The following is a 27,644-nucleotide window of genomic DNA, read 5'->3' as shown; positions in this document are numbered from 1 at the left end:
TGAGGACTTTGTGAACCCCTCTGATAAATGTAAATTGGCATGACTTCCACAGCCAAAAGCTGTACTTTACCAAGAAACGGCAATCCCAAATATAGCATATGTTACATTTGACCACTTTCTAAATGGCCTTGTGTAATCACAGCTTTCAAAAACAATAACATAATGCACATGGAAACAGAAATAGGTATAACCGAAAAAGACTACTCCAACAGAAGATAGCAATCAGGCCAATTATGCTTGAACCCCTCTGAGTACCATGTGACCATCTCAAGGATGTTGGTTTCAGGTCCTGAAGGGTCAACAGTCATCCACCTCCTACTTTGGATCATCACAACATCAAACAGATCCTTGGGCCTTGAGACAGATCCATTGGTCAGACAAGGGCAGGGTCCTGCTTCATACTTGTCTGGAGTTTTGAGGTTCATTAAAACTGCTTACATTCCAAGGAACATTCATCCTAGTGTTCATCCTAGCTACCTGCTATTCATGGAGAACACAACTAGGCCAGATCATTCATGTTGTGTTGTGGGAGTGTTCCTATGGCATAGTGCCATTGAGACTCTCCCTTGGCCTGCCAAGAGACTTGATCTCTACCCTCTCCAGCACATTTGTGACATTTCTGGTCTTCGTATGAAGGCAAGGGTCCCTCCGATATAAATCCACATGAACTGGTAGCAGCATGTCATTATGAGTGGTGGCAATTGTCTCACTGGTGGGGAAGGGTAGAGACTGTCATAGGAAGGTCAGGCTTATACTTTGTCAATGAACTGTTTTTCCACAGTCTTATCTACAGTGTTGGCATTTCTCACATACAGAGAATGCATACTTACATATTGCCAACATTTTTTGTCACTTATTGAGTTTTGAGGCATCATTACTGCCTCCTAGAATTATGAAAGTTCTTTCACTGTTCCAAACTAGGTTGGTGCTTAATTAAGTTAAATAAGTGTGTGGTGAGGTATGTATGTTGCTTTGATGTGCATAATGTCTCACAAGAGATGATATTTTGTTTCCATCAAAAGTAAAATTTCTGGAAAGCTGATGTTGCATGTTCCTTGTTTACAGCATGCACACACTTAGTGTTACCAGGCAATGATGATATGATTATACAATGCCATTTAGAAAGTGGTCAAATGCAACATAGTTGGGATTTCACTTTCTTAGTAAAGTTGAGTCCCATCCGGGATTCGAACCCGCTCCCTTAGCCGCCTAGCCTGCCAGCCATCGTGACTTCCATTATATATGTGGATGTCATGGTGGCTGAGCAGGCTAGGCGTTAGACTCTGTGCTGACCATTAGGTGCCTGACTCTGAGGGTGCAGGTTCGAATCCCGGATGGGACTCAACCTCAAAAAGTACTAGAATTTGTACTTTAAAGTAATATCCCAAATGTGACATATTTTGCAGGCAATGCTGTTGTGTACATGTTATTTATGAGTGAATAAAAGCATTCTAATGAATACCTAATAGCTGAACAATCACTGTGTGTTGCTCTCATACAAGAAACATGCAACCATCTAACTTCTGCAAACTGTACACTATGACCTTCAGATGACATCTTCATGAACATGTATTGAAACATACACTGCCGAACAGTCTGTACTTACAATCTAAACTTTTCATTCCACACAGGGTTGAGAGTGTTGGGTATGACAGCAGTGGTCTGGATATACTTGGCAGGTACAAGGTCCTTCACAAGCTCCTTGTCCTTTTTCTTGCGAAGACTGGTTGAGAATTTGCGGAGTCCACGTCGCTCCTTTTCCTTCGTCTTTGTCCCTGATTCCTCATCCGATGAAAACAAGGCAGTTGAATCTCCCTCAGAGGATTGGCCTGGCTGGATGCCTAACATGCAGTATGGGTCACTAAAACCTGTATCACAGAATTGGACAAGATCACACTGAGGGTCAACCTAAGATAAGGGTCACAGCAAAGGTTTTCTATGTAAGAGAGAGAGAGAGAGAGAGAGAGAGAGAGGGAGGAGAGAGAGGGAGGGAGGGAGAGGAGAGAAAGAAGAGAGAGAGAGAAAGAGAGAGAGAGGGATATGGCAGTGTCAGTAGAGAGAGTACATGTGGTAGTACAGTGAGGTACAATTTGCATTTGCATATGGCAGTGGACTGAGAGGTTAACTGATATTCATAATTGAGGCACCCACCATCTGCATCTTTGGCCAACAATCCCTTTGCTTCAATCACAGTCATGTTGAGGATAACAATTGGAGGCTGCAGGACAAAACAAAATACATTCATAAGCCTCATTGAATTCAGGTCTATCCCTAACACCTAAGAGCTGGCTACATTGTTCATTTAACAACTGTACATACTATCAAGCTGAAGCAGAAGGTACCATCGTAATATCTCATTCTAGTTCTTTGACAACTGCCAAATGATTGGTAAGTCAAGATTTTGCTGAGGCAAAGCTTTGACGAAATTAAGCACAATGGCGTACAACTGAATATTGGATAGATTCTATCCTACTACTCACCTTCTCCTCTGTGGCCTTGGCTAGGAGTCGAGCATGGTCTTCTGGCCGCACCCCGAATGCTTCCTGGGCATACTGGTACAGGTCCTGGATAAACGGGGAGTGACAACTGGTGGTTGTGCCAATCTTGTGCTTGATGGTGTAGAGAACCTCGATGTAAAGCAGCTCAAACTGAAACCAGGCAGACATGCAAGGACATTCCTGATCATAGGTACGAACGGTTATTGATATTAGAACAAGCTACCAATATCAAAACATTACCCACATCAGTACGAATCACTAGACAAGAAATACAACTGAAATAGATATTTTAATGAAAAAAATATTCTGAAGTTTACCAAGAGGCAAAGAATGATTATTCCAAAACTTGTTGAAGCCAACAAAGGATATCCTTTACAATCTACCGCTAACTCTAATTTACACAGACATGAAGCTTATCTGTATCACATAATTTGAAAGAATTTTCCAGAAGAAAAACCAAGGCATTCTTGCAAATAAACACTGGCTAAACTAAATGTTGATCTGTATGGATTTTTGTTTGTCGAACATTCTCCCATGTCATTTCCAAAGGCTATTTTGAAGTAAGGTTTTCCACATATCCAGATATTCAGTTATCTAGGCAATTTATATATGACTGACATTTGTCATATAATCTACATAATTAAAAGCTGGTGTTTTGTTAAGGACATACACACAACTTGTTATCTGGGATATTCTATTCCTGGAAAAGTTAAAACCACATGTTAACAGAAACTGTTATTAAAACATTTCCAAAACCAAAGTCACATGAATAAATTGTCTGCAAAATCTTTTAGGTTGAGACCTGTGGATTACATTAAATGTGAGGCCAATGCAGTTGAGACTTTGCTATTCATCGTACCTGTACCCATGTTATAGACCTGTGGGGCTCATGAGTATGCTCCAGCAATGAAAAAAAAGCCATTACATAGTTTTAGCATGAATGGCGCGATGGCACTAAATGGTTGAAGCACTGTAGCATCATAAGAAAAGCAAGATTTATGTTTGTCAACATCCAGTGTGAATAACCCAATTCTTGAGTGTATGAATGCACCTTCACCTTGTCCCTTCATTAGGAGACTGGTAGGAAATCTTATCGTAAATCTTTCTTTTTTAATTCAATTTCTTAATGCCCTTAAAATGGGAATGTGATTTTGTGGAACATTTTGCAAAATGTTTTGGCAATACTTTTATCACATTTTCATGCTAGCTGTCTAAATAGTTACGTGAGGCCTCTATTTTCCAAGCTCAACACTAACCTTACCTCCCACTGAAAACAATTTAAGTGGTTTCAGTTGATTTAGACTAGTTTCCTAGCTGTCTGGTCCAAAAGCAAAAGACACCAAAAGTGAAATGAATCACTTAAAGAATTATGTTACAAAACATGGAAGATGCACTATACGGAACTGTAAGGGGAGAAGAAACATTACAGCTGTGTTTGAGCTAATCACTGCTTCATGTTTGATGGCAACTATGATCAATTGCGTTGAATGGCACAAATCGTTGAAATATCATTTTTATTTCCCCATTCTCATAACTTTTCCCACACATATTCTCTCCCTAACGAACATGCATCAAGATCAAGATATCTCAAAATATCCCAATATGTTTTGTTTACATTTCATACAAGTGCTGTTTTCCCGGTATGAAATTTGTTTTCACATTTGTTTTTGATATATTTCCATTAATTAACTTCAACACATGGGATTATTCATAAAGACCATCAGTAAAATCATTGTACATGTATGAGGAATTCATACTGGTTTGGCTATAAAACTGAAAGATGACTACGTGTTGTTGCCCTGGCTTCTACAGAAACTTCATGACAAGTCACTGCAGGCATACTGCAGTGACAAACATGTTTTCTAACAAACAAATGTCACTTAAAATCAGCCTACACTGTCCTCAAACTTCACAAACCTCTTTCCGGCTGAGTTGATGATGCTTAGGCTTGGCACCAAACTTGTTTTCTGAAGGTGGTGGTTTTTCTGCCTCTTTTTCATCCTGCAAAAGAAGTGTGATGTCTTGATCACTTACATTGCTAGACTGACTGTTACAGAACCCTGCCTCAAAGACACCCACTGCTGATAAAATGATGACAAGAGGTGGAAAGGTGTTTTCAATTCAAATTGCCGCTGTTATCAGCAATCTGCTGGTAGACATTACAGCCACAGGGTTAGGGTTACTTACATCTAACCATTCTCTAGTTACATCAGTGTACAGCCATTTTTATTCTCTCTAGTTACATCAGTGTACAGCCATTTCTATTTTCTCTAGTTACATCAGTGTACAGCCATTTCCATTCTTTCTAGCTACATCAGTGTACAGCCATTTCTATTCTCTCTAGTTACATCAGTGTACAGCCATTTCTATTCTTTCTAATTACATCAGTGTACAGCCATTTTTATTCTCTCTAGTTACATCAGTGTACAGCCATTTCTATTCTCTCTAGTTACATCACTGTACAGCCATTTCTATTCTCTCTTGTTACATAAGTGTACAGCCAATTTTATTCTCTCTAGTTACATCAGTGTACTGCCATTTCTATTCTCTCTAGTTACATCAGTGTACAGCCATTTCTATTTCACTCTAGTTACATCACTGTACAGCCATTTCTATTCTCTCTAGTTAAATCAGTGTACAGCCATTTCTATTCTCTCTAGTTACATCAGTGTGCAACCATTTCTATTTCACTCTAGTAACATCAGTGTACAGCCATTTCTATTCCCTCTAGTTAAATCAGTGTACAGCCATTTCTATTCTCTCTAGTTACATCAGTGTACAGCCATTTCTATTCTCTCTAGTTACATCAGTGTACAGCCATTTCTATTCTCTCTAGTTACATCACTGTACAGCCATTTCTATTCTCTCTAGTTACATCAGTGTACAGCCATTTCTATTCTCTCTAGTTACATCACTGTACAGCCATTTCTATTCTCTCTAGTTACATCAGTGTACAGCCATTTCTATTCCCTCTTGTTACATCAGTGTACAGCCATTTCTATTCTCTCTAGTTACATCTCTGACCTTAACACCAGTGCAGAATTCTCCAGTGTACAACAGCTGATCACAATTTCTGTTTGTTTATTCAAGGTTTATTGGCCAAGCCCACTTCATGCTCAATCTGGATTATAAGTCAATGTTTTTCATGTGTAACTACTTTTTGGGCTGCCACCTTGGGCCAAAATCCAAAATAATTAAAGTCTGAGATACAGAGATGTTTTCATTATGCCAATAAAGAAGCATTACGTCATGGCCTTCAGTTCAGACTGGTTTATACAGCAATCCGAGTTGGACAGAGTACACTCAATATACCTATCTGACTTCCTGTACATCATTTAAAATATACCATACTGTTCACTACTATATTATCCACCTCACCAAGAAGTTGTTACCAAGAAGTTGTTCTCTGTAAGATTTGTCTTGTATTAGCACACCAACTTCAAAATACCTTTGAAGAATCTCATTGTCGAGAACTTTGTCGATATACAGTACTCTCCAAGAACATCTGTAGTATTCACACGAGGTGTTCAAATGCATGTTTCCTCTGTACCCTCTTTAACGCAGGACTTTCTTCTGTTCGTGAAGACTTGGGCTGCATAGTTCACGCACTTGAAATACTACTTTATTCAAAATACTGTTGTTTTTCTTCTTTAAAGACACTGGATGTATAAATTTGGTATCTTTTTGCAGAACAATGTGTCCCGGGGTCACCATAACATTCATTTAACAAGTGGCACTCCCTTGTGGCACCATTTATAAAAGGTAATAAGTCAATAAAAGTTCTCTAAATGTATATTGTTGGCTTTTATTATTCAGTATGTGCAGAAAAATCTGTCTTCAAGGCAGTATGTTGGATTTGACAAATTAATTAGCTCCTAAAAAAATCCCAAAATTTAAAAGAAATATTGATTCATCTATTAATGTTTTTTTTTTAAAGAAAAAAAGATTTTTTATGAATACATACTGTAAACCAACTATATTCTGCAACCTACTAGTTATTGCGACAACTGCAAGTGACAGTCAGTCGCAGTAAAGATCATGCAGTAATAAGTACAAAAAATATGTTTATTTCCAACAACAAAATGGCGACGATAAGTGACAACAACTAAACCTCTTCAATTACAGATACAATCATGACACATAATTAAGTCTCAGGACAATGCAATAAACTTGTTGACACCACACTAATCCGTTAATTGCATAACCATCAGCTGTCCCATACAACATCTACTGTCACAGTCCAGTTTTAATAAAACCACACCTCACTGCATCGACATCCTTCGCAACACTGTCAAAACATTTCACCTCGATGTTCAGCTCGATGGGTCCGCCATTCTCAGACAACAACATTCTGTTTTCGTGTAGGACGATCCCTTGGGGGGCAGCTAAAACAATGTTGTAGTAGATGATACTGCACCCTTCCCTGATGCCGGTCATGTGATCTTTTACAAGTTCGTCGAGTTGACCCAGGAGCAAAGGTCGCCCACGCTGTTTGTGCACCAGTTCTGCTATATCTTCAGTGTTAGTTTTGGCTCTTTTTCTCAAGTACGATGTCTTCATATACCGCACAAAGCTTTCGCCGATATCCAGTCCTAACATCTTGCTGAAATGTTTGGCTGCTTTGGAATTTCCATTTTCAGTGGCATGCTTTGTGATCTTCACTCTGGTCATGGGGGAAATGGCATTGTTCTCTCGCTCCACGTTTTGTAATCGTCTTGTCTGGTGTCTTCTGACATGCAGCGATGATAGTTTCATTTATTGCAGCCATTCTTGCCGCCTTTTCAGGTGTCTCGGCCTTGTAAGGGTAGGGGAGACACAAGTTTTCACCTTGCTTAAATCTCGCATTCTTGGCTGAGTAGCGTGCTTCGCAGTAAATTGCAGTCGCAGAAATAAGTTGGTTTACAGTAGTATATTCACACTTGGTTAATATTAAAAAATTATTTAATAAATCTGTTACCAGAGGGTATAAATATTATCTCCAATTAAAATAGACATGCCAAAATAAGGATAGATAACTCTTGCACAGGCTTATCTCAGGATTAATGCTTAATGATTAATGCAGGATTAAGACGCAAGACAAAGAGAAAAAAAATGCATAACATAAACATGCGCTCCTGCTGAAACAGACAAACCATGCTTTCCAACCTATTTAAAATATGACACAAGTTTCGCCTTTTGACAGGTTACTGTCCTTCAAGTTCCAGTTGTCGATCAATGGAAATATTATACTGTGTATATACCCTGGTATGTCAATTTTGAATTTCACAGGAATGCTATTGATTATTCAAGTTTCATACCAGCCATCATCATCATCATCATCATCATCATCATCATCATCATCATCATCGTCCAAGTGGCAGATGAATAATTCTCAACCTCTCTTGAGATTATCTCAGCATGTTCCAGCAAATGAAATGTGTCTGTTCTTTTTCCATGTCAACACTCATTTCTCAAGGAATACACATTTCTTACATATACACTAAACACTAAGACGATGGTATCAGACAGGGGAACAACCTAGTTGACTGTGCCCAGAACACTACCGTGATGGTATCAGTACAGAAAGAGGAACAACCTAGTTGACTGTGCCCAGAACATTACCGCAATGGTATCAGTACAGAGAGAGGAACAACCTAGTTGACTGTGCCCAGAACATTACCACGATGGTATCAGTACAGAGAGAGGAACAACCTAGTTGGCTGTGTCCAGAACACTACCGTGATGGTATCAGTACAGAAAGAGGAACAACCTAGTTGACTGTGCCCAGAACACTACCGCGATGGTATCAGTACAGAAAGAGGAACAACCTAGTTGACTGTGCCCAGAACATTACCGCGATGGTATCAGTACAGAAAGAGGAACAACCTAGTTGACTGTGCCCAGAACATTACCGTGATGGTATCAGTACAGAAAGAGGAACAACCTAGTTGACTGTGCCCAGAACACTACCGCGATGGTATCAGTACAGAGAGAGGAACAACCTAGTTGACTGTGCCCAGAACATTACCGCGATGGTATCAGTACAGAAAGAGGAACAACCTAGTTGACTGTGCCCAGAACAATACCGTGATGGTATCAGTACAGAAAGAGGAACAACCTAGTTGACTGTGCCCAGAACACTACCGCGATGGTATCAGTACAGAGAGAGGAACAACCTAGTTGACTGTGCCCAGAACATTACCGCGATGGTATCAGTACAGAGAGAGGAACAACCTAGTTGACTGTGCCCAGAACACTACCATAATGGTATCAGTGTAGAGAGAGGAACAACCTAGTTGACTGTGCCCAGAACACTACCGTGATGGTATCAGTGTAGAGAGAGGAACAACCTAGTTGACTGTGCCCAGAACACTACCATAATGGTATCAGTGTAGAGAGAGGAACAACCTAGTTGACTGTGCCCTGAACACTACCGTGATGGTATCAGTGTAGAGAGAGGAACAAACTGGTTGACTATGCCCAGAACACTAACACGATTGATATTTTCAGTATCCATTGGGTTCATATACGGATACTGATGCAAATTAGAGAGGTCATATGTAAATTTTAGGTCTTACTTTCACAGTGTAAACAAACATGGCGTCAAGGGTTGGTGGTCGATTCCAGATTGGCGCCGTTGCTAAGGTCCTGTCAGTGGTTTGATCTCAGAATAGATGGAGCAGATTATAATAGATGGAGCAGATTAAAAAGCGAAGAAATTCATAGGCCTACGAAGACACCAACATCAGTTCCCCAAATGGCTGTCAGTGGTAGAGAGAGAACAGCATAGGAATGCTGTTGCACCATCTCGTGCAAACATTAAAGTGTATTTGTAGTTCCAAGTATTAAACAGTGTCATTGAGCTTGTGACGTCACGTATTGCTATGCACATTTTTGTGACATCGGCACATTCCACAAAGTTAAGTTTCATGATCGGTGGCAAATGTAATCGCATTTTTTAAAATTATAAATGAAGAATGACATTGTATGATAAATAGGTTATCACCAGTCTTTTGGGATGGTTAATATCCTGCATTAGGAATAAACACTATGTATCCAAGGCATGCTAAATACAATGTTAATTCCTAAGGCAGGATATTAAAGGTCACAAGCAACATAATTAAAACACAGTTATCACTTATTCATGATATATAAAGTGCACTCCTAATTAAGAAAAAAACAAATAAACAGAATTATAAGCGTATAATAGCAAATCAAAAGTGCAATATTTTGTACTTGGATTTACCCCCTCGAAACGAAGCAGCCGCAATACTGAAACCAGTCAGGGCCAGTGGGTGTGCACTCATGGATCTTTGTTTACAGTTTATAAGCCTGATAGGCGTTAATTTCAGTGACTGAAGTTGTGCACTGTATATTGTCATTAGCAGACAGGCAGACAGACATATACTGGTGTCAATAAACCAGACATTGAGTTTTCTCTGTGACAGAGGCTGCCTATCACAGTCAACGTTTTTTTTTTTTTTATGTTATGAGTAGATCATTTACTTATTTGTGTACACAACCAAGATCAGACTACTGCTCGTGACCTCAGACTCCAGGCAGGCATACTGTTTCAAGCTCTGCGAACTTGTTCACTGCACATGCGTTATGCGTTATAAGTGCAGCATAGCTGTTGAAACCACTTTTCCCTCCAACACGGGGGAAACTTAGTGAATCATTTGAACTCTGATTTCGCTGGCTTTTTTTCATCGCAATTTTTTTTCAACTTCATAGGTTCAATTGGCACTTTTGATGGTTTGTTTTGCTAAGTACACAGTGTTCACGATGGTGTTTCAAAGTAAAAGGACATTGGGTCCTGTAAGTTTCAGATGTCTGTCTGACCCACTGAAAATTCACAGAACTCACAGAATAAGGTTACACAAACATTTCAGATTTAACATTTCTTATAATTGGCATTGAACAAACATAAGATTTATAAACAGCGAACAAGGGTCACATGCCGCAAATAACAACTTCACACAAAGACATTGTGAAATATTCAGTCAGACACTGGGGCTGGTGGGTTGGTGATTTCTATTTGATCACTGGTGAATCTGCCAGATTTGTCAGAGGGTCGGACGGTATTCAAGAACACTGGTACATACTGAAAGGTATCAGAATCTGCAAAGTTGTGTTTTACGCTGCATATGACCTTTAACCATCCCAAACACACTGGCGTGGTAACCTGTATTTTCTTTTTACTGCAGGATATTAACCATAAAAAACACACTGGCGGGATAACATATATATTCCTTTTTAACAGTACATCAAATCAGGACAGCAAGTCTTTTCAAATGTTAAGTTTTATCACTTTTTAATGTTATACACCTGCAAAATAGCATTGAAATGTTCCTATGGCAGTAAAATACCACAAAATTAGAGGTTCACTGACAATTGTGTCCAGGATATCTGGACTCTCCCATGTTCTGTGAACCCATCCTTGTGATTGTGCTACAGGACAGTGAAATGTGACAGTTTGTTCTGAAACTACATATGCCTAGACATTTGGAAACATACAGCCTTATATATGGCAAAATGTTGTTAGATGCTTTAAACCTTTAATACCCATAACTACAACTGGTCATTAAATATTGGTCGGCAGGCAGAAATTCTGCAGGATTTAGTTCAACACTGAGGGATTCATGTAACTTATTTTGAATTGACAGGAATCAGCCAGACAAATCAATATGTCCAAAATTCGAAAAGCATTCGGGTGAGAATGTCAAAATAAGGAATTTTGTCAAGCTTTGAAAGAATGCTGTCTGAATACTTAGAATGCACTACTAACCTCCTCAATTAATTCTTACTCATTCAAAATATGCTAGATCACAAATGCTGCTAAACTGAATTGCAATACAGCAACAATAATTAGAATAGCATTAGAATGCACTAAGAATGCTCAATATGAAGTCTGACTGGTGTATGAGTGCTATTTGATTGTTTTGTGAAATACATTTGGAACGTACCTCGAATGCTGCACAAATTTACATTGAATGCATTCAGAACTCTCTTGGAATGGTCCTAGAATATGGATTGAATGTTAAAGAATAATAACAGAATGTTTTGAGTCCAGTCTTCTCAAACGTCCTTCAAATGCACTTAGAATGTAACACAAATGTCCGAAATGCATCAATAATGTTGCTGGAATGTTCTAGAATGGGGCATAAAACCCTGTTGAATATGGATTATTCATCAGTCTCTGCCCTAGTCCTATACACTCTGGATCCCTGGACCATGTTGCTCTGCTCCTGATTGCTGTCCTCCAGCAAGACATGATTGAAAGAAAAATGGAAGAGACCCAGAGAAGAAACAGGAGAACACCAAGGAGATTCCAGACTAGACCAGACTAGACTTGTGGCCATTAGGAAACCTGTAAAGAGTGGCTCATTGTACCACAACTACAAGGGTGTCTTTCCTGTGGTCCTCAAGGCACTTGTGGATGGAAATTAAAAGTTTCTGTGGGTGGACATTGGTGCTTACAGAAGTATGTCTGATGTTCAGATCTTCAACAAATGCAAGCTCAAGGATTATGCTGATTACGAGAGAACAAAATTTTTGGATCTGTTGCCCTTATATAACCCCAAGATGACAAGAGTCAATTATAGATGATACCTTTAGAAAAAGGACCTCATTGATGCAACCGTATCACAATAGGACTCTTCAGACAGACAAGAGAAAATATAACTATAGGATAACAAGGGGCTGACAGGTAGTGGAAAATGCATGTGGAATCATGGAATCTCCCGGAATTTTCAATGTAATAGCATTCTGGCTCATTTCCCTTCAAGTGTGAAGGGAAGGCACACAAAAGGTGTGATGAAACATTACTGAAATTTAAGCTCAGTCATGGGACATTTCCCTCTGAGTAACTGATAGTGTGATGCTCCAAAACATCAATAATGTCTCAACCCAGTTGACAAGGAAATCAATTCCTTAAGGCCAGCTGGGAGTTTTCAATGGTAAAGGTTTGTTTTAATGGTAGAGTGTACAAGATACAATCTGAAATTGATCAACGCAGCAAGGATGTTGAAGTCCAAAACCTGTGACCATTGTTAGACCTGATAACAAATGCAAACACTGAGAACAATTTTCAAAAATATTGTAATAGTGATAATGAGCAAGGTAAGTTCCAACATGCAAATCTGGTATCAAACAAGATGAAGCAACACAAGTGTCCAGACTTGTGTGCTGGCTTATACAAAATCACTGTGTTGATTTGCCAGTAATCAACTCATGGTGAGCTAAAACTATCAAGAGTGAAGCCATGGAGGGATCTGGAACGTGTAAGACAAATATGGCTGTCTGAAAAAGCCTGCTACAGTGGACTGAATGATGAAGGACAGGATATGCAGCAGACAGCTGTAAGTGACAGCAATGACACTTATTGTACAGTGGAGATCTAGCAGCCTGTCACACGATCTTATTCACCTGACATGGCCATGCTTCAACCAAACATCACTCACGGTACAAAATGCAAACTGAGGTCTGCACACTGTCTACATGTAACACTGTGTCAGTAAAGACCAACACAGTGTCTACATGTTACATGGTATCAGTTGAGGCCTGATAAGACAGCATTTACATGGTACATTGTTCAAATAAAAGCCTAGACAGTGTCTACATGTTACATTGTTTGAATAAAGCCTAGACAGTGTGTACATGTTATACTGTGTAAATAAAGTCTCAGAAGGTGTCTACATGTTACATAGTGTATACTAAGGTCAGACGCCTGGCTCCATCACAAGAGCATGCAGTTCACAGGACAATGTTTTTTGACATACTTGCTTTTTGTAAAGTAACCATGACATATTTTCTATTGCTAGGCATGTGTGTTTAGAGTATGAAGCCATCTTTAGTTGACAACTGTCTCTTACAGCATCCTGGCTTCTTCCTGAAATTTACGGTGCCTGGTTACTGCAGTTTTACCAAGATAATGGGTTTCATTTGGAACAAATAGCAGTGGGAGAAGACATTCCAGCTGTTTCCTGCCCGACAATGTCTCCTGCCCGACAATGTCCCCTGCTTTGCACAGAGAACATCATAAGATGGAGATCTTGCTAACAACAAATAATTGAACAAATAAGTTACTGAGTGGCAAAATGAACAGCCAAACTTTCCATTCTAAGAGTTAAGAAAATATCAAATCAAGTTCTTTTAATGAAGAATACTTAGTGTCAACACCAAAGTGTTGGCTGGGAAGTAACCAAGACTTAAGATACGAGCTGAGTCCAGTCTTCTTAAGCTGGTTATACAACAAACAAATACATGTTGAGTTCAGTCTTCTTAAGTGATGGTGATGTCTGTGGGTGGCTGTGTTGTATGTGGGTAAAGAGACATGTCTGTGGGTGACTGTGTTTTATGTGGGTAAAGAGACATGTCTGTGGGTGGCTGTGTTGTAAGTGGGTGAAGACATATGTCTGTGGGTGGCTGTGTTGCATGTGATGGGAGATAATGTAGAAGGTTGCTTGTGAGTATAGTTGTGCTGCCCTGTCCACCTGCAAACACCTACCATTTCTCACAAGCCGATATATGAAATACTGCACATAAATGGGTTCTAAGGAAAAAAATACCATCATTTAAGAAAATATGTGTACATACCCATTTAGACCTGTACAAGTATAAATCAAAGAGAACTAGAGGAGTATAGTTCCAGCTGAATGTCCCTCAGTGGAATCTTTCAAGAGGAAATGCGTTATTTTCTGTTGTCAGTAAGGAATTTGATATCATAATCAGCTATCATTCAGTTCAAACAGAAAATCTAAAAAAATTGCTAAAATGCCATACTTTCAGCCAACCCAAATCTTCATCCAAAGAAATTTGTTCTTTGATAGCTGTGCCAAGTACTGTGGAGATATGAGGTATCTTAAACAGTACCTTACCAATTATTGGAGGTGACAGGTAGGCTGCTGGTCAAAGCATGTGTCTGTCATGCCAAGGACCTAGTTTATGAGGTGAAAGGGTTGGCTGCTGGTTAAAGCATGTGTCTGTCATGCCAAGGACCTAGTGTTGGAGGTGACAGGGCTGGCTGCTGGTTAAAGCATGTGCCTGTCATGCCAAGGACCTAGTGTTGGAGGTGAAAGGGTTGGCTCCTGGTTAAAGCATGTGTCTGTCATGCCAAGGACCTAGTTTTGGAGGTGAAAGGGTTGGCTGCTGGTTAAAGCATGTGTCCGTCACGTCAAGGACCTAGTGTTGGAGGTGAAAGGGTTGGCTGCTGGTTAAAGCATGTGTCTGTCACGCCAAGGACCTAGTGTTGGAGGTGTAAGGGTTGGCTGCTGGTCAAAGCATGTGTCTGTCATGCCAAGGACCTAGTTTTGGAGGTGACAGGGTTGGCTGCTGGTTAAAGCATGTGTCTGTCATGCCAAGGACCTAGTGTTGGAGGTGAAAGGGTTGGCTGCTGGTAAAAGCATGTGTCTGTCATGCCAAGGACCTAGTGTTGGAGGTGACAGATAGGCTGCTGGTTAAAGCATGTGTCTGTCACGCCAAGGACCTAGTGTTGGAGGTGAAAGGGTTGGCTGCTGGTTAAAGCATGTGTCTGTCATGCCAAGGACCTAGTGTTGGAGGTGTAAGGGTTGGCTGCTGGTTAAAGCATGTGTCTGTCATGCCAAGGACCTAGTGTTGGAGGTGACAGGTAGGCTACCGATTTAAGCAAGTCTGTCATGCCAGGGACCTAGTTTTTGAGGCGACATGGTTGGCTGCTGGTAAAAGCATGTGTCTGTCATGCCAAGGACCTAGTGGTGAGAGTGACAACATAGGCTGCTGGTTAAAGAATATGTCTGTCATGCCAAGGACCTGGTGTTGTAGGTGACAGATAGGCTGCTGGATAAAGCATGTGTCTGTCATGCCAAGGACCTAGTGTTCTAGGTGACTGGGTTGGCTGCTGGTTAAAGCATGTGTCTGTCATGCCAAGGACCTAGTGTTGGAGGTGACAGGGTTGGCTGCTGGTAAAAGCATGTGTCTGTCATGCCAAGGACCTAGTGTTGGAGGTGTAAGGGTTGTCTGCTGGTTAAAGCATGTGTCTGTCATGCCAAGGACCTAGTGTTGGAGGTGAAAGGGTTGGCTGCTGGTTAAAGCATGTGTCTGTCATGCCAAGGACCTAGTGTTGGAGGTGAAAGGGTTGGCTGCTGGTAAAAGCATGTGTCTGTCATGCCAAGGACCTAGTTTTGGAGGTGACAGGGTTGGCTGCTGGATAAAGCATGTGTCTGTCACACCAAGGACCTAGTGTTGGAGGTGAAAGGGTTGGCTGCTGGTTAAAGCATGTGTCTGTCATGCCAAGGACCTAGTGTTGGAGGTGAAAGGGTTGGCTGCTGGTCAAAGCATGTGTCCGTCAGGCCAAGGACCTAGTGTTGGAGGTGAAAGGGTAGGCTGCTGGATAAAGCATGTGTCTGTCATGCCAAGGACCTAGTGTTGTAGGTGACAGGGTTGGTTGCTGGTTAAAGCATGTGTCTGTCATGCCAAGGACCTTGTGGTGGGGGTGACACTATAGGCTGCTGGTTAAAGAATATTTGGCAAGGAGCTAGTGTGGGAGGTGGCAGGGTTACCTGCTGGTTAAACAATGTCTGTCATGCCAAGGACCCTGTGGTGGGGGTGACAATATAGGCTGCTGGTTAAAGCATGTGTTTGTCATGCCAAGGACCTAGTGTTGGAGGTGACAGGGTTGGCTGCTGGTAAAAGCATGTGTCTGTTATGCCAAGGACCTAGTGTTGGAGGTGGCAGGGCTGACTGCTGGTTAAAGAATGTCTGTCATGCCAAGGACCCTGTGGTGGGGGTGACAATATAGGCTGCTGGTTAAAGCATGTGTCTGTCATGCCAAGGAGCTAGTATTGGAGGTGACAGGATGCGCTTGTCAACACCACTGGGTACTATGTGTGAAGCCCTATTCTGGTGTCCTCTGCTGTGATATCACTGAAATAGTGCTATATAGTAGCATAATACACTTTCACCACAGATAAACAAGGATGGCAGAAATGAACTTAACATAAATTTAATAATATGCTCCAAATCAAAACACATTCATACTGGTATTTATTTGCATCGACTTTAGCACCAAGGTTGTAGTTTGTATATCCCAGTATCTATTTGTTTTTTCTTTTTATGAAAAGCATGACAAGGTAAAACGTATGAGATCCTGATGCTAAGTAGAAATGGTAAATGGAATGAATGTACTTAACAGCAGCAGGAGACATGTCTACAGGTGCACTACATCATCAACACTAAGCCTTATCAGAAGGGAAGTAGATCACACACACTAACACAACTCTCATAGCAACTTTGGCATCTATTATGTGTTTTTAATTGGACAAAATATCCTACAGGATGATCATGAAATACTTCAAACTCTTGAAGGATTTACACAGAACTATTTTATTTGATCTGTTTGATAATGCTGAAAAATGCAGGATACTTATCACTCCGTGTTTCCAGGCAACAGTGAAATGACTTTGTTCTTCCTGAAGGTCAAGTATGACGAAGAACATGGAAAAGAAGTTTGCCGAGAGGAATGAGTAAATAAAACTACAGACTAGCAAAGCTTGGCAGCTGTTCGTCAGAACATGAAAGTGAAATACAAATTCTGCTGAAAGAGAGAGAATGAGTAGGACAGCTGTTGTCTCTATACGGTAATGGGGGAAAGCCACTCCAACCTAAGTTCTGTATCAATGAGGATACAGGCACTCTATCCCAAGGATTGTATCAACGAGGCTACAGGCACTCTACCCCAAGTACTATATCAATGAGGCTACCCAAGCTTTCTGTTGACATTTTGTGCACCTTGAGCAGGATATGTAGCCTGGATAGGCGCTATACAAATGCTCTGTTAAGCAGGATATTTAGCCTGGAAAGGCGCTATACAAATGCTCTATTACTATTAATGAGGCTACAAGCGCTCAACATGAAGAATTATGTCAACGAGGTAACTGGCACTCTACCCCAAGTACTGTATCAATGAGGCTACAGGTATTCTACCCAAAGTACTGAATCAATGAGGCTACAAGCTCTCTAACCCAAGTACTGTATCAACGAGGCTACAAGGTCTCTAACCCAAGTACTGTATCAATGAGACTACACATATTCTACCCAAAGTACTGTATAAATGAGGCTACACGCACTCTACCTCAAGTACTGTATCAATGAGACTACATGTATTCTACCCCAAGTACTGTATCAATGAGACTACACGTCTTCTATCCCCAAGTACTGTATCAATGAGACTACACGTATTGTACCCCAAGTACTGTAGCAATGAGACTACACGTATTCTACCCCAAGTACTGTAACAATGAGACTACACGTATTCTATCCCCAAGTACTGTATCAATGAGACTACACGTATTCTACCCCAAGGACTGTATCAATGAGACTACACGTATTCTACCCCAAGGACTGTATCAATGAGACTACACGTATTCTACCCCAAGGACTGTATCAATGACAATGTCTGTATACTACCTCAGTAACACTAAAAGTGTAATGATACCTGTATGCCAATGGCAATATTGTCTGTATACTACCTACACAAAAAGAGTAATGATACTTGTATGCTAACGGCAATATTGTCTGTATACTACCTCAGTAACACTAAAAGTGTAATGATACCTGTATGCCAATGGCAATATTGTCGGTATACTACCTACATAAAAGGTGTAATGATACCTGTATGCCAACGGCAATATTGTCTGTATACTACCTCAGTAACACTAAAAGTGTAATGATACCTGTATGCAAATGGCAATATTGTCTGTATACTACCTACATAAAAAGTGTAATGATACCTGTATGCCAACGGCAATATTGTCTGTATACCACTTACACAAAAAGAGTAGTGATACCTGTATGCCAACGGCAATATTGTCTGTATACTACCTACACAAAAAGAGTAATGATACCTGTATGCCAACGGCAATATTGTCTGTATACTACCTACACAAAAAGTGTAATGATACCTGTATGCCAATGGCAATATTGTCTGTATACTACCTACACAATAACTGTATTTATGTGATTATTCCACTACAGGTGTTTAGGGAATGTCAGTGGTGAACTACCTAGATGTGCATGTGACTGCTGGTATACAGAGACTACAGGTATTCTACCCCAAGTACTGTATCAATGAGACTACACGTATTCTATCACCAAGTACTGTATCAATGAGACTACACGTATTCTACCCCAAGGACTGTATCAATGAGACTACACGTATTCTACCCCAAGGACTGTATCAATGAGACTACACGTATTGTACCCCAAGGACTGTATCAATGAGACCACACGTATTCTACCCCAAGGACTGTATCAATGAGACTACACGTATTCTACCCCAAGGACTGCATCAATGAGACTACACATATTCTACCCCAAGGACTGCATCAATGAGACTATACGTATTCTACCCCAAGTACTGTATCAATGAGACTACACGTATTCTACCCCAAGGACTGCATCAATGAGACTACACGTATTCTACCCCAAGGACTGTATCAATGAGACTACACGTATTCTACCCCAAGGACTGCATCGATGAGACTACACGTATTCTACCCCAAGGACTGCATCGATGAGACTACACGTATTCTACCCCAAGGACTGCATCGATGAGACTACACGTATTCTACCCCAAGGACTGCATCAATGAGACTACACGTATTCTACCCCAAGGACTGTATCCATGAGACTTCACATATTCTACCCCAAGTACTGTATCAATGAGACTACACGTATTCTACCCAAAGTACTGTACGTATTCTACCCCAAGTTCATTGATTCTATGTTTTCTACCCCAAGTACTGTATCAATGAGACCACACGTATTCTACCCCAAGTACTGTATCAATGAGACTACATGTATTGTACCCCAAGTACTGTATCAATGAGACTACACGTATTGTACCCCAAGTACTGTGTCAATGAGACTACACGTGTTCTACCCCAAGGACTGCATCAATGAGACCACACGTATTCTACCCCAAGTACTGTATCAATGAGACTACAAGTATTCTACCCCAAGGACTGTATCAATGAGACCACACGTATTCTACCCCAAGGACTGTATCAATGAGACTACACGTATTCTACCCCAAGGACTGCATCAATGAGACTACACATATTCTACCCCAAGTACTGCATCAATGAGACTACACGTATTCTACCCCAAGGACTGCATCGATGAGACTGCACGTATTCTACCCCAAGGACTGTATCCATGAGACTACACGTATTCTACCCCAAGTACTGTATCAATGAGACTACACGTATTCTACCCCAAGGACTGCATCAATGAGACCACACGTATTCTACCCCAAGTACTGTATCAATGAGACTACACGTATTCTACCCCAAGGACTGCATCAATGAGACTACACGTATTCTACCCCAAGGACTGCATCGATGACATGGTTGCTGGAGTTAGTGGCTGAAATGCAACAATATCAGCTTCTCATTTATATTAGTAACACTGGCAAAGATGTTAGCAGTACTGTTCACACTGTGTTGAAAGATGAACTTTGTTAGTAGTGTCAAAACTATATCAACAACAAATGTGTTTTAATCCTACCATTGCATAGAGCCATCTGAAATAAACAAATATATACTGTTACTTGAAGGTACATCTGGTCAACAGACTAGTTACTTTGCCATAGATTCACTGGTACTCTACATAGTGGCACTCTATATAGATTCACTGGACCACAGAATTACTTTTGTCTTGACATGCATTCATCAGTGTTACTCTCTGTTGCCCATAGATATAGAAACATCATTATAGCCAATATGGACTGAAGCAATGTGTATGACTATTTGTTCACCATTTCTATATAAATCTGTAACACCATTTTAAAATGGGATGTTGCACCACTTGTGAGCTGGCAGGACATTGGAGAACTTCTCAACATGGGTTATATTACCACATGTGAAAAACTCTCTTCCCTTTATCTGCTTAACATTGCAATAACACCTGTATACCAAAAACATTAATATCTGCATACTACCTACACAAAAAGTGTAATGATACCTGTATGCAAATGGCAATATTGTCTGTATACTACCTACATAAAAAGAGTAATGATACCTGTATGCCAACGGCAATATTGTCTGTATACTACCTACACAAAAAGAGTAATGATATCTGTATGCCAACGGCAATATTGTCTGTATACTACCTATACATTAAATGTAATGATACCTGTATGCCAACGGCAATATTGTCTGTATACTACCTACACAAAAAGAGTAATGATATCTGTATGCCAACGGCAATATTGTCTGTATACTACTTACACAAAAAGAGTAATGATACCTGTATGCCAACGGCAATATTGTCTGTATACTACCTACACAAAAAGTGTAATGATATCTGTATGGCAACGGCAATATTGTCTGTATACTACCTACACAAAAAGAGTAATGATACCTGTATGCCAACGGCAATATTGTCTGTATACTACCTACACAAAAAGAGTAATGATACCTGTATGCAAATGGCAATATTGTCTGTATACTACCTATACATTAAGTGTAATGATACCTGTATGCCAACGGCAATATTGTCTGTATACTACCTACACAAAAAGAGTAATGATACCTGTATGCCAATGGCAATATTGTCTGTATACTACCTATACATTAAGTGTAATGATACCTGTATGCCAACGGCAATATTGTCTGTATACTACCTCAGTAACACTAAAAGTGTAATGATACCTGTATGCCAATGGTAATATTGTCTGTATACTACCTACACAAAAAGAGTAATGATACTTGTATGTCAACGGCAATATTGTCTGTATACTACCTCAATAACACTAAAAGTGTAATGATACCTGTATGCCAATGGCAATATTGTCTGTATACTACCTACATAAAAGGTGTAATGATACCTGTATGTCAACGGCAATATTGTCTGTATACTACCTCAGTAACACTAAAAGTGTAATGATACCTGTATGCAAATGGCAATATTGTCTGTATACTACCTACATAAAAAGTGCAATGATTATGTAACCTGTATGCCAACGGCAATATTGTCTGTATACTACCTATACATTAAGTGTAATGATATCTGTATGCCAACGGCAATATTGTCTGTATACTACCTACACAAAAAGAGTTATAAATGATACCTGTATGCAAATGGCAATATTGTCTGTATACTACCTATACATTAAGTGTAATGATACCTGTATGCCAACGGCAATATTGTCTGTATACTACCTACACAAAAAGAGTAATGATACCTGTATGCCAACGGCAATATTGTCTGTATACTACCTACACAAAAAGAGTAATGATACCTGTATGCCAACGGCAATATTGTCTGTATACTACCTACACAAAAAGTGTAATGTCATCATACCTGTATGCCAACGGCTATATTGTCTGTATACTACCTACACAAAAAGTGTAATGATACCTGTATGCCAACGGCAATATTGTCTGTATGCTACCTACACAAAAAGTGTAATGATACCTGTATGCCAATGGCAATATTGTCTGTATACTACCTACACAATAACTGTATTTATGTGATTATCCCACTACAGGTGTTTAGGGAATGTCAGTGGTGAACTACCTAGATGTGCATGTGACTGCTGGTATACAGAGAATATCTGTAATTTCAGTGCTAGGGAAATTGTGTAAATCATCTTGTTTCATCTCAGTTTGGTAACAGATGCACATAAGAAGTTGTCTTACCTCACTTGCTAGTCGAAGGCGTTTATTTTCTTGCCTCCAGGCCAGAGCCGTAAAGCTCTCAAAGAAATTGCCATCAGATTCCTGTACCCTGAAAACAGGAAGCATGCTCTCACTTTACAGAATCACCATTCCCTGCACAGCTGCATTCTTTCACAAGACAAAGGAGGCACACATGTCCGTGTTCCTATAGTCATGTATGCCTGTACCAGTGCTGAAGTGGATGTGTCCCTCAATGCAGCATGGCTGCGTACAGTTTACCTGTTCAGAGTTGGCTCCCACTGCCATCAGTTTGCATGAATATAGAATGAGAAGTATTGATCCTTTCACTATGATCAGACAAACATTTGCAAAGGTGACCTGTGTACATGACTGGTGCATCAGCACCTGTGCCCTCCTCATTATTGGTTCACAGTCTTACAGGGAGAAAGATGTGTCCCTCGCCCCAACTGAGCCAGGTTTTAGTGCAGTGGTTGTGTAGCAGTGGTTGTGTAGTAGTGGTTGTAGTGGAGTGGATGTAGAGCAGTTGGTTGTGATGCAGTGGCTGTAGTGGAGTGGTCGTAGTGGAGTGGTTGTGATGCAGTGGTTGTAGTGGAGTGGTTGTGATGCAGTGGTTGTAGTGGAGTGGTTGTACGGGAGTGGTTGTGATGCAGTAGTTGTACTTGACTGTAGTGGAGTGTTTGTAGGCAAGTGGTTGCAGTGAAGCGGTTGTAGTGCAGCGGCTGTAGTGTGGTGCTATGCAGAAAGAAACAATGTGACAATCCAACTAAGGCTTTAGAATCTATGAATGCATGGCATCATTTAACATATCAAAGTATGTATTAGGCATATTAATGTATATATCAGGCCATGCATATTAATGTACATATCAAACATATCAAAGTATATATCAGGAAAATTAATGTATTTATCAGGAATATTAAGTATATATATGGCATACTATTATGTATATATCAAGCATATGAAAGTATAATTAAGGCATATTAAACTATTGATCAAACAAAGTAAGGTATGCATTTCAAAAAATATATTTCAGGAATTTTAAATCATATATCAAGAATTTAAAGTATGCTTCTCAAACAGTTCATATTAAAGTAAATATCAGGCATATCACAATATACATCAGGCATTTTGAAGTATTTATCAATCATATTAAAGTGTGCTTCTAAAACAGTTCATATTACAATATATATCAGGCATATTAAAGTATATATCAGGCATATTAAAGTATGCTTCTAAAAAAGTTTCATATTAAAGCATATATCCAGCATATTAAAGTACCACATAATATCCTAAATTCTGAAGATCAAAAATAGCATCCTGAAGAAAGGGGTCAGCTTGTCTATAGTTAACACTGTCATCATAAGTTTTTACTGGTAACCAGTAAGCATGGGATCAATATTCTTTCGTTAAAAGCCACTTGCCACAGGGGCAAGTGACTTTAAGAAAGCACTGTAAACTGTCTTATTTCCGCGCCTTTAAATTTTCATGAGTGATGGTCACTAAACTTTTTCGCGCCTTCTTATTTGTCTCTAAATGTTTTTACACGACATGTAGGTGCGTGACCATTGAGCTGTTATAAAATAAACAGATTTGCGAAGTGATCTAACAACAAATTAATGTAATTGATTTCAGAATTAATCCTTTTTAATTAGGTGTTAGAGCAATGAAAATAGAACGTGATTGAGCCGTGTTAATCCAGATTAGCCCAGCGGTGGCACGTGATTGAGCAATGACACCTGTATTGTTTTTGTGTCTGTGACTTACCTGAATAGAGTGTATGATATATCTACATTATCGCATGTTTTTAATCTTGCGTCGTGAAGTCTGACACGAAGTTCATGAAAATTTGGTTGTTTACAGTAACTTGTCCTGATGAATTTTCCACTTGATTTTATGACACAATCATGATGACGTAATTATGAAAAAATAAATCAACATGGTATTTGATGTTACTGTTTCCCTTTACCATTTATCAAAAAGTTATAAACACAAACAAAAATAAATATACTTTATCATCAATGCAAAATTTAATGGCGACATTTTCAGCATATATGAAATTAAATGGAAATTATCTGAGTTTGATAGGCATTGTATTATATGCAGGGGTTAAGACTACCATCTGCATCAAGCATACTAAAGTATATATCAAGCATACTAAAGTATATATCAGGCATACTAAAGTATATATCAGGCATATCAAAGTATATAACAGTCAATCTTCATACAGAACTAAAGGCCACAGGCCTACAGTACCTGCTCAACAGCACACTTCTCTTCATAACAGCATGATAAATAAACATGGAAATATTTTCAGTTAACAGGAAATTAATAGTTGATAATAGCTGGATAAAGGTCACATGCAACCATGACATAAAATATATATTTCTGGCCCATGAAAGCAGAATTTGGAATTGTACTATTCCCAGGAGTGCGTCAAATCCAAAGTCCTGGGGCCACGACATTTGTTAATTGATAAAACAACAAGTCATTACCGTAATCCGACATTATCGTACTGCGTAGCGACTGATCCACTTTCCTCGCAGAGTAGGATATATTGAGTAAATAATCTTTTACTCCAAATGTTTTCATAACTTGGAATAAGAAATAGGTAATAACAGTGTATGATGAAACTCCTAAAAAAACCAGGATGCCCACTGGGCTGATAACTGAAAAATGTTGCTGGCCCTGTGACACAGACATATCACCAGCCCTTGATCAAGAATTACTTATAGTGAGGTAAACATAAACATGGGCAAAAGCAAATTTTACAAAGCATATCTTGGTGGTGCCTGTTGATTCATTAAGTGTCACTGCCATGTGAATGAGACAAACAGGCAAAGTCAGAATGGTCAATATCTCTTGGCAAGAATTGTCTCTACATGTTCTTCATGCAACTAGCACAGTGGAATAGTAACTCTCCTTCAACCAATCATGTTTAGTGTTAGATAAAATGGTAGGCTGATCTGTGGAAGTTACGATTTGATTGATCATGAAATATACATACAGACGTCGTCTAGCTACCTGTAAATTATTTTCAAAATATCACCCATAGTCAGTGACATGGTAAAACATATACCCATGGAAAACAAATTGGCCCACAGGGCTGGCTATACAGTAACGTTGTAAGTCCGCCAGGTAACTAGCAAGCAGCGGGCAAACCCTTCTACTCAAAATGTAATCATCTCGGGTACATGTTTTCATTATTCGGAGTAGGATATAGGTATTAAGTAAAGGATATAGGTATTAAGTAAATCCTTTGCTAAAACTGCAACTGTCTCGTAATGGTTTTCACTGAAATGTTCACGTTAATTATCAACATGGGAAATGCACAGGTTCAAGTACCTTGGTTGAGACACTTACTGGAGGACAACATTTATTTTACGCATTTCGATCCAGATGTAAGAAAAAAGAAATGACACAAGATTATAACTATTAATGCAATCGGCATTAACACCAGGGACAGCGTTCTTCAAGCTGCATTAACACCAGGGACAGCGTTCTTCAAGCTGCATTAACACCAGGGACAGCGTTCTTCAAGCTGCATTAGCACCAGGGACCGCGTTCTTCAAGCTGCATTACCACCAGGGACAGCGTTCTTCAAGCTACATTAACACCAGGGACAGCGTTCTTCACGCTACATTAACACCAGGGACAGCGTTCTTCAAGCGGCATGAACACCTGGGACAGCGTTCTTTAAGCTGCATGAACACCAGGGACAGCGTTCTTCAAATGGCATTAACACCAGGGACAGCATTCTTCAAACGGCATTGACACCAGGGACAGCGTTCTTCAAATGGCATTAACACCAGGGACAGCGTTCTTCAAACGGCATTGACACCAGGGACAGCGTTCTTCAAACGGCATTAAAACCAGGGACAGCGTTTTTCAAGCTGCCCTTGGCATACAACATACTCATGAGATGGAAGTTGCTGCTTTCAAATCAAAACTGTTACATAGGTAAGCTCTTTCATACAAATTACATCTTTTATAGAGTTAAATGAGGTAACTGTTATGAAACCATTAACTGTTGTTTATGTTTAATTCATTCAATGGTATATTAGTATTTACTTATACTGTGTTCATTGATGCATCCATTTTTGTATTTGTAATTTTCACAGGGCAAACACAGAGACGACGCCAATTTCAACATCTATGGTGAAGAGATATTGAGACTGAGTCAGAATCAAAATCTTGTTCCTGATTATTAACTTGATGGACAAGTTTGCTTAGACTAAGGGAGGAGAGCAGTTTCCTGTACATGCTCAGGGATCACAGACTGGCAGTTGGATACTTCCAACGGAATTTTACAACCAAAACGAAGGTTACAACTGGAATGTTAAAAACTACAAGCAACCTCTTTAAGAATGTGACCTTGCACGTGACCTTTAAATGAACTCATGGGAAAAAGAAAGTGAACACTTTCTATTTTGAAGTTGTTCAAGTTAGAAAAATCCTAAAATCCTTTTAGGTTGAAATGGTTCACTCATACGCTGACAAATCACACACCGGAATTAACTCAGCATTATTCCAGCAATATTCCAGCTATATGGCAGCGGTCTGCAAATAATCAAGACTGGGCCAGACAATCTAGTGATTAACAACATAAGCAGTGATTCGATCTGTGCAATTGGGAACCGATGACATGTGTCAACCAAGTCAGCAAGCCTGACCACCCAATCCCGTTAGTCGCCTTTTACGACAAGCACTGAAGGCCTATTCTACCCCGGGACCTTCACGAGTCAGGGAGCATATAGCAGTGACAGTGGAGCACATAGCAGTGATGTTGGAGAGTATAATAAGCAGTGATGGTGGAGTGTATAGCAGTGATGGTGGAGAGTATAGTGGTGATGGAAGAGTATATAGTGGTGTTGTTGGAGTGTATAATGGTGATGGTGGAGTGTATAGCTGTGATGGTGGAGAGTATAGTAGTGATGGTGGAGTGTATAGCGGTGATGGTGGAGTGTATAGTGGTGATGGTGGAGAGTATAGTGGTGATGGTGGAGTGTATAGTGGTGATGGTGGAGAGTATAGCAGTGATGGTGGAGTGTATAGTGGTGATGGTGGAGTGTATAGCGGTGATGGTGGAGTGTATAGTGGTGATGGTTGAGTGTATAGCGGCGATGGTGGAGTGTATAGTGGTGAGGGTGGAGTGTATAGTGGTGATGGTGGAGAGTATAGAGGTGATGGTGGAGCATATAGCAGTGATGGTGGAGTGTATAGCAGTGATGATGGAGAGTATAGTGGTGATGGAAGAGTATATAGTGGTGATGGAAGAGTATACAGTGGTGATGGTAGAGAGTATAGCTGTGATGGTGGACCCTTTAGCAGTGATGGTGGAGCCTACAATAATAATGGATGTTTTGAGAATGCATCACCACATGGATTTCATTCAAAGGAAAGCTGTTCGTTTAGTTATCCCCCTTCTTAGGTGACTGGAGTATGACATGAAAATTTCAGGTTTACAATTTTCAGTCAGTTAAGTGTGTGA

The 27,644-nt window shown here is 39.9% G+C and overlaps 1 protein-coding gene across 4 annotated transcripts in view; it reads right to left on the bottom strand.

Annotated features, from left to right (window-relative positions):
* LOC137283163 (BAI1-associated protein 3-like) overlaps positions 1-27,644 on the bottom strand; it is a 187,157-nt gene that overhangs the window by 103,687 nt on the left and 55,826 nt on the right. For all 4 annotated transcript variants that reach the window (XM_067814602.1, XM_067814604.1, XM_067814603.1 and 1 more), the window contains 5 exons: positions 22,157-22,244; positions 4,416-4,499; positions 2,481-2,648; positions 2,152-2,218; positions 1,607-1,868 (listed from right to left, as the gene is read on the bottom strand). In XM_067814602.1, the coding sequence (XP_067670703.1) occupies positions 1,607-1,868; positions 2,152-2,218; positions 2,481-2,648; positions 4,416-4,499; positions 22,157-22,244 (669 nt within the window). The remainder of the gene's footprint in view (positions 1-1,606; positions 1,869-2,151; positions 2,219-2,480; positions 2,649-4,415; positions 4,500-22,156; positions 22,245-27,644) is intronic.

This window comes from Haliotis asinina, chromosome 5, assembly GCF_037392515.1.
Source record: "Haliotis asinina isolate JCU_RB_2024 chromosome 5, JCU_Hal_asi_v2, whole genome shotgun sequence".
NCBI classification, from domain to species: Eukaryota; Metazoa; Mollusca; class Gastropoda; order Lepetellida; family Haliotidae; genus Haliotis; species Haliotis asinina.
Note: the sequence above shows the minus strand (reverse complement) of the source record. Positions and strands in the feature narration are given on the sequence as shown.